General features: G+C 27.4%; 1 protein-coding gene across 1 annotated transcript in view; it reads left to right on the top strand.

Moving 5' to 3' along the window:
• Window positions 1–4,187: 4,187 nt before the first annotated feature.
• Window positions 4,188–15,525, top strand: part of LOC111909388 (probable purine permease 10) — a 16,046-nt gene continuing 4,708 nt past the window's right edge. The window contains exon 1 of the mRNA XM_023905202.3: window positions 4,188–4,320. Within this exon, the coding sequence (XP_023760970.1) occupies window positions 4,284–4,320 (37 nt within the window). The 5' untranslated portion in view covers window positions 4,188–4,283. The remainder of the gene's footprint in view (window positions 4,321–15,525) is intronic.

Genomic DNA, 15,525 nt, shown 5'->3' on the forward strand with positions numbered 1-15,525 from the left:
AATTGACTATATTAACCTATGAATTTTGTGCTTTAAACTAATAATTTATTGTATTAAACAGTGAATTTTGTGTATTAAACTGTGAATTTTGTGTATTAAACTGTGAATTAGCTGTATTAAGAGTTTTAAGTTGATAATATGTTTTTCTACTTGCATCTGTGTTAGATCTCTATGATACAATTTTTTTGTTTGTTTTTTTCTGTTAAAGTGTGAATTTAATGTTTTATCTCTCACTTGTCGTATAATTTTGTTAATCTTAGTTTTAACTGCTATTAAACTCTAAATGTATAATTTTTTTTAATTAAACTTTGAATTTATTATACTAGTTTGTGAATTTTCTATATTAAATTGTGCATTAGTTGTAATAAGTGTTTTAAGTTGATAATATGGATGTGAGTACTACTTTTTTTGTATTAAAATATGAATTTAGTGTACCAAGCTGTGATTTTTGTGTTTTAAACTGTGAATTGATTGCATTAAACTTTGAATTTTCTTTTTAAACTACATATTGATTGCATTAAACTGTAGATTTTTTTGTTTGAACTGTAAATTGACTAGATTAAGTTGTAAATTATACGTATGAAACTATGAAGTTACTTGTATTAAGCTATGAATTTTGTGTTTAAACTTTTAATTGGCTATATAAAGAGTGTTAAGTTGAAAATATGGTTGTGGATGCATACTTTTTGTGTATTAAACTTTGAGTTTTGTGTACTAAACTATGATTTTTGTGTACTAAACTATGATTTTTATGTTTTAAATTGTGAAATGCCTGCATTAAACTATATATTTTCTTCTTAGACTATGAATTGACTACATTAAGCTGTGAATTTTGTATATTAAATTATGAGTTGATTATATTAAGCTGTGAATCAATTGACATTAAGATGTGATTATTTTATAATTATTTGTTTGCTTTTGAAATAATATAAATTTTATTCACGGCTTAATATATTAAATTCACAATTTAAAATATGAATGTTTATGTATAAATTTTTTTATTAATGTTTTCTTGAGTATATTTATTTTGTGTGTTGTATAAGTATGTAAGAATGCATTAGTTTTAATAATAATTTTGCATTAAATTCAAAATGAGTGAAATAAAAGATTTTATTAGACTGTGAATGCAGTATTTTATTTATTAATACATGACCATGTTTACAAATCTGATTTAGAAGAAAACAATTGTTGCGACGTTGGTAGAGGTGGTTGGTGGCATCGTGTGATGGTAGTAGTAGTAGAGTTTGAATTTTTGATTTCTTTGGGTTTGTGAATTAATATAAAATAGTTTGTATTAAGTTGTGAATTGTGTAAATTAAACTATAAATAGACGGTATAAACTTAGAATTTATATAAATTTTGTGTTCAAATATAAGAGCATATAAGAATGAATTTAGTTTCACATTGTGAATGTTAAATATATTTTTTGGATTCACCGAGTGAATTTAGATTCACATTGTGAATTTTCAAAGATTTACATTGTGAATTTGACGAAAATTTTTTCTTTTTTTTTATCGAATTTGATATCATTGGAAAAATGATAAAAAATTATGAATTTCTGTATTTTTAGTTTTTTTTTTTTTTGATAAAAAATAAGTTATAAAAGTTGAAAAAAAGATTGGTCACTTGGTTAATTATGGTTCTATATATATATATATATATATATATATATATATATATATATATATATATATATATATATATATATAGGTAAAGGTTCAAATGAGAACCATAAAAAGTTAAGAATCATAAGAACCACTTTTTTACTTTATAACTTAAATCATCACACATGAAAACTTTTCTCTCATCTCATCTCTCTCTCTCTCTCTCTCTCTCTCTCACCTCCTACCGCTGCCAACGACCATCACCATCAACGACACTACCATCGGCACCGTCGCCGTCGCCGGAATAGAACGATCTTCATATCTGGAGCCGGTGCCTTCAGATCTGAAGCATTTACCTTCAGATCTGGTGCATTCGCCTTCAGATCTAGAACCCCCAACTTCAGATCTGTCATTACCACCGAGGGCCACCTCCTTCCACCGCCATCTATCTCACCAGCACCGACTATCACCTTCCATCAGCGGCTTTGCTTTGCTGGAACACCTAGAAAACACTACACTCTATTTTGAAGTTTGAATATGTTTCTTCTCCATATCTCCAACGTTTCAGACCTGATGAAGCACGAGAAAAAAATCTTCGATCTGCTTCGCCGAAATAACATATGTAACGGAGTATGAAGCTCTTTGGCGAAATGTTTGTCGGATTTGTACTAGATCTGTTATGTTTCGTCTCCTTCTTATCTATAACTCATTTTCGTCTCTATCTCTCTTATCTCTGGTCAAAACACCATCAAATCGACATCAGATCTGATGTGTTTGTCCATTTTCAGGTTAGATATGGTGTGTGTATGGTGTTTACATTGATGGTGCTTACAAAAGGAAGTTTTGAAAAAAAAATTAAAAAAGGATGCACACAAGGTGTTTTATGAAATGCCTCAATAAAATTTGGTAAGTTATTAAGCTGTAAATTTAGTTGTGAATGCATATTTTTTGTATATTAAACTATGAAGTTTGTCTATTTAGCTGTGATATTTGTGTTTGAGATTGTAAACTGAATGCATTAAAGTGTGAATTTGTTGTTTAAACTATAAATTGACTATATTAAGCTGTGAGTTTTGTATATTTAACTATGAATTAATTGTACTAAACTGTGAATTGATTGTATTGAAATTTTTAAGTTGATAATATGCTTTTGAATACATACTTTTTTTGTATTAAATAGTGAATTTTCTGTATTTAACTATGAATTAAAAGTTTTAAGTTGATAATATGTTTTTCTACTTGCATCTGTTGTAGATCTATATGATATAGTTTTTTCTTTGTTTGTTTTTTTCTTTAAGGTGTGAACTTGATGTTTTAACCTTTTATTTGTCGTATGGTTTTGTTAATCTTAGTTTAACTGCTATTAAGTTGTGAATGTATAATTTTTTAGAATTAAACTTTGAATTTATTATACTTGTTTGTAAATTTTCTATATTAAATTGTGTATTAATTGTAATAAGTGTTTTAAGTTGATAATATAGATGTGAATATTACTTTTGTGTATTAAAATGTGAATTTAGTGTACTAAACTGTCATTTTTGTGTTTTAAATTGTGAATTGATTGCATTAAGCTTTAAGTTTTCTTTTTAAACTACGAATTGACTGTATTAAGCTGTGAATTTTCTGTTTGAACTGTAAATTGACTAGATTAAGTTGTGAATTATGTGTATGAAACTATGAAGTTGCTTGTATTAAGCTATGAATTCTGTGTATAAACTTTAAATTGACTATATAAATAGTGTTAGGTTGAAAATATGGTTGTTTTCTTTTTAGACTATGAACTGACTATATTAAGCTGTGAATTTTGTGTATTAAATTATGAGTTGATTATATTATGATATTAATGAATTGACATTAAGTTGTGATTATTTTATAATTTTTTTTGTTTGATTTTGAAACAATGTAAATTTTATTCACGGTTTAATATATTAAATTCATAATTTAATATATGAATGATTTATGTATAAATTTTTTTGTTATTTTCTTTCTAAAAATATTTATTTTTTGTGAATGTAGTATTTAAATTATTCATGCATGACTTTGTTTACAGATCTGACTTAGAAAAACTAATGGTTACGATGCTGGTATAGGTGGTTGGTGGCAGCGTGTGGTGGTGGTAGTAGTAGAGTTTGAATTTTTGATTTCTTTGAATTTGTGATTATTATAAAATGGGTTGTATTAAATTGTGAATTTTGTGAATTAAACTACAAATGGACTATATAAACTTGTAATTTATATAAATTGTGTATTCAAACATGAGAGCATATAAGAATGAAAATATTATACTGCAAAAATTACAATTTTGCCTTTTTTGTATCCAAGAGATAAAAAAAATAGGATTTTTACATGTTTAATAAAAATGTCATGTAAATATTTACTAACTAATGAGGTTCTTAGGGTTCTTAATATTCTGTGGTTCTCATTTGAACCTCTCTCTCTCTCTTTCTCTCTCTCTCTCTCTCTCTCTCTCTCTCTCTATATATATATATATATATATATATATATATATATATATATATATATATATATATATATATATATATATATATATATATATATATATATATATATAAACGATGGTGATGATAATTGAATTGTAAATAGCGCCCTTATAAACTCAATTCTCTTTCCCTTCTCTCCCGCTCTCGCTCTGCCAACATATATCTTATCTTCGAATCAATGAAGGAAGCTGAAGAACTAGTAGGAAATACAGTTGGTAAGCACACACTTAAATTTGAACACTTTATATCTGAAACTCTTGCCTCTTTCTCGAGCAAGGTGATTAGTACCTTATGTGTGAAAAGCTGCAGAAAATATTTGACGTCGTTTGAACATTATATATTATCTTTGTAGCATGGTAACAAAATAAAACATGAGATTTACCAATGAAAAAAATCGTCGACATTCAAATTCATAGTAATCATACAATTTTACTTGTACAACATGATATAAAACTTGGACTTTTTATGAATTGACCATCAACCAACTCCAGTAAGCTTTTATATTATCTTTTTCACACACACACATATATATATATATATATATATATATATATATATATATATATATATATATATATATATATATATATATATATATATATATATATATATATATATATATATATATATATATATATATATATATGTGTGTGTGTGTGTGTCTGGAGGGGTCATACAGGCCTGCGATTTAAGGCTTCCAAATTCTGGTACAAATCAATAGTTATAATAGTTATGATGTTAGTATTTTTATTAAAGTCAACTTTATATATTATCTCTAAAAAAAATTAGTGGTGTCAGTTACTTATATACATTACATACATGATATAACATTTGTTCGCAATCTTAAATTCATTTTAATTATGAAAAAGATAAATAAAAATTAAAAAATAAAATCTAATAATAAGTTATAAAATTTATCATCAGTTTAAAGAAAATGTCTATATCTAATGAAAAATACAAGTACTTTTTAATGTAAATTCTAACATACGATTTCATATTTTATGAAAAACACTTTAAGTAAAAAATATAATAAAATATATGAAAATCTAATCATTAATTTTAAAAGACACTTTGCCCAAACAATGTCTCATTTTAAAATCTTTGTAAATGTTAAAGTGGGAAAATAGGTTTGAAAGTGTAAAACCAATAAGGATTTAAGTTTTTGAAATAATGAATCTTTGTATAAACTTGTTCACGAAGAGACATAAAAAGATAGTATAATATGAACTTGATATATTTGACTTTATAATTAATATAGTTATATGGTAACACATTTTGGCTAACTTACATAATCTGAGCAAACAACTTCAATCTATATATATATATATATATATATATATATATATATATATATATATATATATATATATATATATATATATATATATATATATATATATATATATATAACTTCTTATTTAGGAATAGATTCGGTGTTTTTGAGAAAGATAAGATAAGAAGAAGTAAAAAACTAATGAGAGTAATGTTGGATCATCAGAATCAGTACATGAACTTTCATCTCAATAGTCATTCATGATTCTGTATTTAGTGTATGCAGTTGATCAAACTATTGGTTCATTGAAACGAAAGTTTGAACAATACAAACAATATCAAGAAATTTCTGGTTTCTTATTCACAATAGAAAAGTAGTAGTTACTGAATATTAGTGCGTTAAAGGCAACTTGAAAGAATCTTGAAAAAAGATTGCAAAATAGTCATATCTCCACGTAGATAATTTATCCAACGAACTAAAATTGTTACCAAAAAACTTACCAATTGAAAATAATACAACTAACAGAATACAAAATTTCTTAAAAATAATAAACACTTATCTAGTTTCTTATGTAATATACATAATCTTGAAAATAATACAACTACCAGAATACAGAATTTCTTAAAAATAATAAACATTTATCTAGTTTCTTATGTAATATACATAATCTTGTTAATTGTTCATATTACTATTGTATCAACACAAAAAAAAAAGTCTTTCGAAACTAAATTTTTTAAAATCTTATTTGCCTTTGAGGATGTCTCAAGAGAGATTAAACGTTTTTGCTTTAATTTCAACTCAGAACAATTTTCTTGATAATATTAGTTGTGAAAGTGTAATAGATAAATTTTTCTTCTAAAAATGCAAGAAAATAGATCTTTACGAAATAGTAATCCACTTTTTTTTTTTTTTTAAAGATGCTTGTAACAATTACAACGGATTACTAATGAGTAAAGAAATTGTAGTAGTAAGTTTACCAGATGTTTTTTTAACAATTTTAAACTTTGAACTTAATAGTAACAAACAAACTTAATAATATTTTACAAAAAACTTATGGGGAGTCACTTTAATTTCGCACAAGGTCTCTGAAATATAAGGGTCGGGCCTTATATATATATATATATATATATATATATATATATATATATATATATATATATATATATAGAGAGAGAGAGAGAGAGAGAGAGAGAGAGATTATAATGAGATCATCAATTTTTTTAAGATCAATAAGTTCGGCTTTTTTCAACACTAATTTTAGAGATTATTTATATAGGAAAAAACAAATAAAAATATATAAATTCATCATTTTTTAACCTCTATCCATACTTTTATGTTCAATTTTTTTCATATAACTTAAAATGTGCACGATATGCACAGTAGTTGAAAAACATGCTTTGAATTTTTTTTTTCAAAAAATCATGTTCTATAGCAGTGTGCTAACTTATTAAGACTTTTTTCATTTGTACATTAATATGCATATATTTATATTTTTATTTTGTGTATATGTGCATATGGTGCACAATTTACATAAATCTTTTTTTTGTTAGATGTATATATGCATAATTTTACTTTGTGTATATGTGTATATCGTGCACATTTTATGTAAATTTTTTTTTTTTGAATATCAATACGGAAAGAGGTTATTAACTGATGAATTACATATTTTTAGCTATTTTTTCGATATAAGATAAGCTTTAAAACGAATGTTGAAAAATTATTCACATTTGAGTTTGTGCATATATACACATTTTTTTAACATTTTCTCGATTTTTTTTAAATATCTTCATTGACTAAGATGTTAATATAGAACATGATTTGTTGAAAAAAATTTCATAAAAATGAAATTTTAATCATGAAAAATGTACAGATTCAATTTTTCGGATTTTTTTTTCGAATACCAATATTGAAAGAGGTTAAAAATTGATTAATTTACATATGTTTATATATACTTTTTCGATATGAGATAAATCCAAAATGAATTTTGAAAAAATATCATATAAATCATAAAAAAGGTTGTTGATCTCATTAGAACTTAACCTCTCTCTCTCTCTCTCTCTCTCTCTCTATATATATATATATATATATATATATATATATATATATATATATATATATATATATATATATATATATATACTCAAATATTTTATTTTATGTTTATTCTAATAAATATCAAAATTATATTTATATATATATAATATAAATTGTTATTCATTTTAAAAACAAATATAAAAATTTGCTACTCTTTTAAAAAAAAAAAATTCAAATTTGGTCTATTTTTATTTATTGGTACCTATTTAATGATCCTAATGAGAAAAGTTCGGATTATGAGAATTATACCCTATAACAATGTTTATATGATATGGATCCACTATGTGACGTACATTAAGGGTCGTACGTTATATATTTTACTTTTTAAACACCAAATATATTTTTATAGACCTAATATAATGTTTAGTCATATTCTTCAATATGTGTAACTAATTGAAGGTAAGCCCACATTATATATTCTTATCTCAGTTTTTCTTATGTAAAATGTGAAATTAAATAAAAAAAATGAAAAAAGTGATTGAGGATGAGTTGTGCAGAATATATTTTTTCTACAATAATATTTATATTATTATCTAGTGAATAAATAATATTATTATTATTGTTCTCTTATTTATCTTATCTTGTAAATAAATAAGTTTAAAAGTTATTAATAATAATAAAGTTATTTATGGTATTATTTTTACAATAAATGATATAAGGTTATGAAAATTTATTTGGAGTTTTATTTTTTGTAATATTATATAAGTTATTATATTATAAAAACAATATTATTTTTGTTTTTTTATCTTAATAAAAACTTACATTTAAATTTAAATTTATTAATATTAATAAAGTTAGTAATAAAAATATGATTATTAAATAATAATTATTGATTATGTAATAATGAACTAATAATAAAAGTTGATCACATAATAATTATATTGTGATAATGACGTAAAGGTAAAGTCATCGATAATTATATAATTATAACTTATCATCATTCACCTAAAATGTAAACCTAATGATATTATAATAACTTATTGTCATTCACCTAAAAAAATAAACCTAATAATATTGGTTGGTGTTGTAGGTTGGTATGTCTATAGTAAGACCCTTTCATATTTGAAACTCCATTTGTTTTAAAAAATCCAATATTATTTTTTCAATATTGTTTAAGATTGTTTATTTTCTATTTAAAACTAGACATATTTTTTTTATGTTTAAAATTCTATATATAAGTATTTCTTGGATTTAAAATCGATATTTTTATATATGTACATGCAACGACCCAAAAATTAATGGTAAAAATTTCATTTTTATTATAGTCAAAACACAAATATCTTTTAATCCAAGTATTCCAAAAACATTGCTAATTAAAAACATTTATCAGAGTTCATCACAAAATCACATAATGCGGAAAACATGGGTATGTGTGCTGCGATCAAACTGAGCCCTTCCTTTTCAAAACAATGATACCGAAAACCATAAACAAAATTGTAAGCAAGCACTGAGCTTAGTGAGTTCCCCAGAGCATACCCCACACAATCCACATAACCACATAATTCATATCAACTATAACAGTTACGTAAACCATATCAATCACATAAGCAATATAAGTCATGCATAGGATGCCGTACAAACCGTCCAGGGTCTTACACACATAATCATATAAACCGTATCCAGTACAAAAGTCATGCATATAACATTTAGGGATGCCCTAGACACCCTCCAGGGTCTTACTCTGGGTGCCCTGGAAACCCTCTAGGGTCTTAGCCACTGCCATGGGAACCCCCACATGGTCTTCACTAACTACCAATCAAACCATACATACAAACATATAAGCTAGACATGCAAACATATAAGGATGCATTGGAAACCCTCCAGGGTCTTACTCTGGGTGCCATGGGAACCCCCACATGGTTTTAAGCCAATGTCATGCGAACCCCCACATGGTCTTAACTAATGATGCCACGGAAACCCTCCAAGGTCTTAAACCCTAGTGCCTCGGGAACCCCCCTGAGGTCTTTACCTAGAATATCGTGGAAACCCTCCAAGGTCTTACACCTAGGTGCCCCGGGAACCCCTCGAGGTCTTCCTTGCAAGTATCACAATAACAACTAGCATACCGAATATTACACAATCAACTAGCGTACATCATATAACTAATTGTCATGGGAACCCCCACACGATCTTCATATAAATACATAATGTATCGATAGCACATTCCCAATAATCATCATAACTAAATAAATGGGCCGGCCTTGGTGCCTTAGACCCATTGGTATGGTGAGGAGACTCACATGGAACTGCTGAAGTCCCACGGATAAAACTCCCATTACTGGTTGATAGATTCCCGAACTGTCAACATCAAAATGACAACCAATTAATAACTGGGTTCCAATGCATAACCACAACTCCATACTTGGGGTAAGGAGATTCTCTTACCCCTAACCTAGTTTGGTTCAAAACAAAGGCCCAAACTTAAACTCTGAAACCTAAAGCCAAATAATCAATCAAGGCCCAACATATGCCCGGTTTTCCAAATTGGGCCCAAACCTCTATATGGGCTTGTCTTAAGGCCCAACCATTTATTTTAGTCCAAACACTTGGCATTCTGATGGCCCAATATCTTATAATCATCAAGGCCCAATTATGGCCCAATTTTCCAAATTGGGCCCGAGCCTTTCCAATGGGCCTTATCCTAAGGACCAATGATTTCCTTAGTCCATAAGCATGTTCCCCATTTGGCCCACGATGGCCCACAGTAAGTCAGTCCAAGAAGTGGCCCAATAAGAACCAAACCCAATTAGGTTTTTTCACATAAAATGATGATTAGGGTTAAGTGGTCCAACTTAATCCATTAAGTCCAATATTGCCTTAAGTTAATTGCAAAGAGTCATTAATTAATATTTTAAGTCTAGTAAATAACTCCCGTGTGGGTCCTGATCAATTCCCAAAATTAGGGTTTCATGACATTAAGGTTTTCCAAACCCTAATTAGGGTTTCCAACCTAAATACAAGCCAATTAGCTCCAAAGATTAAGGTTTAGACTGATTAGGGTTTCACTGGATCAGTTAGGGTATCATTAGGTTGAGCACCACCCACTGCCACCTCGAGCGGAGATGGTCGACAACGGCACACGACGACAACCACTACCTCACGATGGTGGTTATGATTTTAAATCAAGGCACATTAAAACATTCCAAAAAGCAATCCAACCATACAAAATAGCACACCGCCACCCAAGGTGGTGGCTGGTGGCGGCATAATGGTGGCATAACGTGGCAGCCACCACCTCATGGTGGTGGTGATGGGTTTTTCCGGCTAAAAATCTGATTATACAATTTAATATCTCAAAATAAAAACACACACAATATAACACATGCACACACACGCAGTAACTCGTGTGCACAACCACCCAACATGACGGTTCGTGGCGGTAGGAGTGTAGAAATGGCGACAACCACCATGGTTGGCTACCATGGTGATCGTTCTCGGTTCTCTAGCCAACGAGCACACTCTCGACATAAAAAACACCGAAATACATACACCTACTTGCAGCGCACGGGCTGAAATACCGATAATGGCCTCCCTCGGGGTGGCAGATGTTGACCACAACATCAAAAAGGATCGTATAGGCGGTGGCAGACGACATGTCTGAACGAACACCAAGGGAGAAGAAGCGATTCGAGCTGTTGTGATCTCGTCGGAACAGCCCAACAACGGCAGCAACAGGACGATGATCGTTCGTCAGCGGATCCGTCTTCCATAGGAATGGTGCGGTGGCAGAAGGAACGTCAGGACCGGATGGTTGAAGGCTCTCGTTGACGGTAGCGTCATTGGCTGGAATCAGCAATTGTTTGGCGGCCTGGATGATCGGAATGTAAGCGAAACCGATGGTGGCGGCTGAAGGCTTATTAGGGTTAGGGTTAACATTGAGAGAAGGTGACGAGTTTCAAGTCCCACTCCATTCAAAACTTATGCACACTTAACACATTTAGTCCCTCCCTGTGAAATATTTTTCAATTCAAGGCTAAAATTTGCAAAGCAACCCCCAACATCCAAGATCCGTATCAATTCAACTCCTAGAAGTAAACATATAGCCCCTCCATAACAAATCCTTTTCCACTTAGGTACATAATTTACCCTTTTAGCCCCAGCCATCCAAAATCCTTTCATATTAAGTCCAAATGATACCAAACACACCCCGATTTCTGAAATCATTTTCAAATTACATCCATAATTTACCAAACAGCCTTCAAACTTCAAAATTCTTTACAAACTACTCTGAAAACTACATTTTAACCACCGAAAGTCCAAATTATATCGTTTGGCTCTTCGAAACCAACCCCCACTCAATATTATGGATTTTAGGGCCGTTTTAAAATAATATAAAATATAAATTTTCATCTTGAGGTTTCGAGTTTATTATTTTATTACTCCATTTTAAACAGAGTCTTACAGTACACATATATTTTGTATATTGTAAGCATAGTTTTTACTAAGTACATAATTTTCTACAACATATAATTTAACATATAAATATGTAACTTTATTCTAAATATGTAGTTTGAACGTAGCCATGTAATATAAATATATGTATCATTTTTTTAACCATGACTTCAAATGTATATATAGTATGTAGCTCATAGTATTAAAATTAAGATAATAAGTTATATATATATATATATATATATATATATATATATATATATATATATATATATATATATAAAAGTATGTTCAATGAAAAATGAATAATTATGACAACAACATATGCTGAAACCAATGATCAAGTGATACATGTCCATTCTTTATTCATAAGCAATCTACTATGGAAGTTATTTATTTAGTTACTTCAAAGTGATATGTTTTTATGCTTTTATTGGTTCCAATATATGTTGCCGTAATTATTTATTTTCCATATCTAACTCTTATATATATATATATATATATATATATATATATATATATATATATATATATATATAAAAGACGGTTTCAATTGTTTTGAATGGAAAATAGTCAATATTGAACGAAACTAAGAAAAAATTATTTCAAATTTTAATGGAGTGTACAACTAAAAAAAAATTAAATGAAAACTTAATGTCAAAATTAAAAAAAAAATTATAACTTAATGTCTTTTGTGCTTCTTTTTTTAATTTTATATTTTCATATTTTGATACGTCAAAGCCATATAACGGAAATACTTGGACGTCAACATATCGTGTCGCCAAACACCGAAAAATTAGCTCATAAGTTGGTTGACAAATTCAATGGTTAAAATTATAAAAATTAAAAAAACGTAGTGAATAATTTGTACACAAGATATGACAGTTTTATGATAATATAATAACTATTGTGCAATTGACTTATTTTTCTTTATGTATCTTATTAATCCATTAAAAGGAAGTTTTAATTTTTTAGATCTATTATTATTGTAGTCTCTCAGATTAAAGTGAAAAGTATAAAATATGAAACCATTTTTGATAAGTGTATCAACCCAAAGCATATATCACCTCCCATTGTCAACTTTAACTTTGATATTAACTCTCAAAAATTTCCAATTTCAAAAACCACAAGCACATAATTTGAATATTTTTTATAATAATAGCTATACCAGTCATATATTCTGTTAAATCATAATAATTATAATATAATGTCTTATTTTATTTGAAATAATAACTTATATTACATATTTGTTAACTTGAAACTAATATTCTATATACTTAAAACTAATATTCTATATAGATAATATAAATTTAAAAATTACTAATTATAAATTTTCTCGTTTTTGTAACTACATACATAGTAATTTTCATCGATTTTTCAGTATCAAATAATGTTATTTTACTCCCAAATATCAAATATTAATATGATATATGTTTAAAATTGCTAAATAGAGAGATTTGTAAAACATTTTCTACACAGGATGATATTAACATCTTACAATTGAAAAACAATCATAGTAGACTAGGACCAATTCTCAAGAAAGATCTTTACTATGATCTAAGGATTTCGGGCTATGATCCTGATATAATATTTTTAGCCTTTAATCTATGGCAAACTTTTAGTTTTGTAAACTATAAAAAAGTTGTTAAACCGGTGGGGGTTGCTGCGATAGAGACCACATCACCGATGCCACATAAGTTGGAACGCCACCCTTTCATTGCGGTTTGGGTGCGGTAGAGGCTACACTACGACTTCCCATGATATTCAACACATTAACCTTAATTTGGATCCTTCGGATGACGAGTTTTCGGAGAACGATTTAATGTAGTTTGTTTATGTTTATTTTTTCTGTTTTTAAATTTCTTTTTTCTTCTAAGGTTGTAGGGTTTTTTTTTTTAAAATAAATTTTAGTGTGATTTTTTAAGTGATGCAATGTAATGTGTTTTTTTTTTTTTTTTTTTCTGAAATATTTTGTTTTTGTTTAAAACTAAAAAACTTAATTATTTGAAAAAAACAGAATAGTAATTAATGCCTCCTCATTTAATTGTGATATAGTGTGATTTTAAAAAAGGAAGCTATTTGTTATCATGAATTTTAATTTTTCTATCTTTATATAATAGCTTAATTTTTGGAATTCTGATTTATGTTTTTCTTTTTTAAAAGTGATTTTATGAACTATAATAAATGAAGATTCATTTAATTAACTATAATAAATAAAGATTCATTTAATTAACTATAATAAATGAAGATTCATTTTTGGAATACTGAATGTTTACATTTTAATATTTAATTTTTTGTTTAATCAATCCATATAATACACGAGTTTTACAACTAGTATTTAAGAAGATAGTTGCATAATATGGAGCAATTGCTATTAGAATGACAGATAACATATTAATGACTCATATTAGAATGACATGTGACATAGTAATTAATCTTTTATTATGTAGGGTAGATGCTACAAGTAATTACGAAAGGAAATTCATTTTGCTAGAATATTTCGACCTCGATCCAATTTTATTATAAAATCTTCAAATATAAGCTGATCATATATAAATATTGATAAGCTTAGATTTAGTTTATGATCATAGGATTTTCCTAAATAAAGATAGTGAAAATATTATATGAAAAAATAATATGATATGGGAGCATCCATAATGATTGTCGGTGATTTGTTATTGTTGTTTTTATGAAGGTTCTAAATAACATAAGACATGACTTGACGATAATGTAAAGCCTCAATTGTTTTTGAGTCGTGGCGAATCATATCGTTTGTAAAGTGTGACTTAATACGACAATTTTGTATATAATTAATAATTTTATATGTATTTTCTACTATTATTCATTTTTATATACATATGTGAGTTAAGACGTCATTTTTTCAAAGTTTGACAATAAATATAAGCCTTGGAGCCATGATAAAACCGTGACAATCTTTTTAGAACATTGTATTTTATTGACTTCTTATTGTTTTTCTACAACCTTTATTTAATAAAATAATATCATCAGACACGTTTTCCGATGGTTTATGAGTTTTAAAACCTTATTTTTTTAAAGTTATTTTCTTTTTTTTATATTTGTATGAAATATTTTATAAAGCCTTCTTACATGGTTTCACATATTTAAACAAATGTCATATTAAAAATAACTTGTAAAAACTGGTTTATATTCTTTAAAATTTATAATATTACTTATATATCTTTATAAATTTTAAAATTAATTTTATACCCTTAAAACAATAAAAATCATATATGTATCAAAATTTCTAATATAATTAGGTTTATATTTATTTGATTTTAAAAGGTTATCTAAAATCTAAATTTTATATAATTATTTCTAAAATACCCTCTCTAAATTAAACATTAAGTTTATACCAATTCAATAAGGACTAAAAATATGTAAATATTAAAAAACTTCTTGCCCCCATTCATCCTCATATTCGACTTTCTGCTTTTTTATTCATCGTTGTACTTCCAAATCTCTAGTTTTCAATGTTATAGTGTCTACAGAATATTATTGAGTGTTATAGTTTCCATCAATGTTGTTATTACGATCTTGATCAGATGATCGTATCATCCTACCATTATAGGCATAAAAAACGAACAAGATTATATATGGAACGTATTTTGGGTAGATCGTTAAAATCATAGGTATAGGATCG

Source organism: Lactuca sativa, chromosome 1 (assembly GCF_002870075.4).
Source record: "Lactuca sativa cultivar Salinas chromosome 1, Lsat_Salinas_v11, whole genome shotgun sequence".
Classification (NCBI taxonomy): domain Eukaryota; kingdom Viridiplantae; phylum Streptophyta; class Magnoliopsida; order Asterales; family Asteraceae; genus Lactuca; species Lactuca sativa.